This window comes from Musa acuminata, unplaced genomic scaffold, assembly GCF_036884655.1.
Source record: "Musa acuminata AAA Group cultivar baxijiao unplaced genomic scaffold, Cavendish_Baxijiao_AAA HiC_scaffold_1139, whole genome shotgun sequence".
Classification (NCBI taxonomy): domain Eukaryota; kingdom Viridiplantae; phylum Streptophyta; class Magnoliopsida; order Zingiberales; family Musaceae; genus Musa; species Musa acuminata.
Window position 1 is genome coordinate 308,315 of NW_027021351.1, and position 2,143 is coordinate 310,457.

Consider the following 2,143-nt stretch of genomic DNA (forward strand, 5'->3'; position numbering starts at 1 on the left):
TATAATTTTCTCCTCTACTTCCACCACCATATCAAATATCAAGCTTTGTCAAGGATATCTTGGTGGCTGGTGGCTTGCCAAGAAGGATGAGAACATTACTGAGATCATCCAGTTTAGCTTAACTTGATGTTGAGTATCATCAACGCATTTAACCTGGGGTTTGATGTTGGAATGAGACCTTGTGAAGTCCATTAATTTTTTTTCTGCAGGAATAATGGGAGTAATTCTTAATAATCTGTTACAGTTTGGGCATTACTATGTGTCCCAAATATTATCATGATCCAAAGCACAAAGTGAATTGAGTAAATATAAGAGTGGCTTAGCTTTCATTCACATCATAAAATTGAAATGATATTATTGCTTGGTTTCTCTCTCCTTTCCTTTATCCAAGAAATACCATAGTGCTGAAGAGAGCTTTTCTTCTCCCGGTTTCCCACTTGTCTACAATAACAAGTATTATGACAAAAGCAAAGTGGACCATATGACCTAACAACACATTTGGATCAATCCACTCCTGCATTTGCTCGAGTTGAATCTCCACATTTAGACATGGAAGCTATCAGTTTCAACGATTAATGCCATCCATAATCCATGTTGTCTGATGGCTATATGAGCAACATTTGGCTATATCATCAGAAGAGAAATAGCCATGTGGATGCATCTGTGGCTTCTTCCCTTTGTATCTATCTCATTTATCATTCTGGTTGGTGGGGCCATTAGATTGTGAACTAAACATTAAGGATTCAAATCTCAATCCTGATATCTGATCAAACTAACTTGATAGAAGCTTCAATGTGCTATCACTGAAGGATTCCACAACATTCTGATCAGTCTAGACTGATTGATTGTTAAGGGGCTCTGACCCTCCTTGGTTGAATTTTTTTGGTAAAAATGTCCATCATCTTTGCTTTTATTTTGTTGGGATGGTTGACTAGATTCGCATTTTCAAAAATATTAACGGGATACCTCACAATCTTGCGACTACCATCATACCATCATCTTGAGAACATGATGAATCACGTAGACACGGAACTATGATGAGAGCAGAAACACTCATGAGCATATACCCATATAATTAACCACACACAGACTTAATCACGTAGACACGGAACTATGATGCTGTTGTCGTCGTCGGTCTACAATGCATGGAGTGACAAGGAGAGCAGTAGCTTAATCCTTTGCAGGTTCCTGTGCCGGCGCCGGTACCGGCGCAGGCTCGGTTGGGGCGGGGGTATCGGTGGCAGGAAGAGGAGCAGGGTTCTCCTCCACCTTCTCAGCCTCTTCTTTCTTGACCTCCTCCGCGGCCTCCGCCGTCGCCTCCTTGCAGGTACTCTCGACGGCGGCGGAAGAGGGCTCTTCTGCCGGGAGAAGGCCGGAGACTTTCTCGAACATGAACGTGATGGGACCGGAGACGTACGCCGGACCGTACTTGGCGGCGGCCTCGCTGACAGGCTTCGAGCCCGGGAACTCTGTGTGCATATTAGATCACTTCCATTAGGATGTTGCCCACGATAATACAAAAGGAAACGTAGCTGCTTCTTGTTCGTGCTGATTACCAATCTTTACTAGTTCCTCAAGAAACTTCTGTAACTTTTGGCTGGAGTTCGGACTTCTTGTCTTCAGACTCCTTGCTGATCTCCTCCTGTACACACACCGATAACACGGAACAGCAAGGAAGAAGCAGGAGACAGTAAGAAGAACTGATAAGAAGAAGCATTTACACCAACCTTTGATTCATCAAAGGACTTGACAACCTCGGCAGCAGCAACCTTCTTACTGCTGCCGCCACCAAAAACATTCGAATCCTCGGAAGAACCTTGGATTTCCAGACGTCGGCCATCTGTATTCTTTTCCGTCCTCTCGATCACCTGATTACCTACAGCGACGGACATCATAAGATTTCAAACCCGGAGGAAGAATTAGTAGATAAAAAGACATACTTTTGAACCTCCGTGGCTCTCTCTTGTGCCTCTTCCTCCTCCTTTGATGACCACCTGATACCGTGTTCAGAAGTTGCAGGGTCAGGGGCGAGCGATGGAGCCTCGCAGGCACAATATAGAAGAAGAACATGAAGTTTAAGACGGTGGGAGATCCACCGTCGATTCCCAGCGTGGCCCCACTTGTCCGAGCCGATCCGACGGCC

At 44.8% G+C, this 2,143-nt stretch overlaps 1 protein-coding gene across 3 annotated transcripts; it reads right to left on the reverse strand.

Moving 5' to 3' along the window:
• Positions 1-1,038: 1,038 nt before the first annotated feature.
• LOC135671344 (plasma membrane-associated cation-binding protein 1-like) lies at positions 1,039-2,143 on the reverse strand. Of its 3 annotated transcripts, none has more exons than XM_065179392.1 (4): positions 1,949-2,143; positions 1,728-1,868; positions 1,557-1,642; positions 1,039-1,469 (listed from the first exon to the last, which is right to left on the reverse strand). In XM_065179392.1, exons 2-4 carry the CDS (start codon positions 1,838-1,840, stop codon positions 1,171-1,173), a joined length of 498 nt encoding a protein of 165 aa, XP_065035464.1. In that variant the 5' UTR covers positions 1,841-1,868; positions 1,949-2,143; the 3' UTR covers positions 1,039-1,170. The 3 variants fall into 3 exon arrangements, with proteins under 3 accessions (XP_065035464.1, XP_065035463.1, XP_065035462.1); XM_065179391.1 differs by having other exon boundaries at positions 1,728-1,876; positions 1,949-2,142; XM_065179390.1 differs by having other exon boundaries at positions 1,728-1,876; positions 1,941-2,130.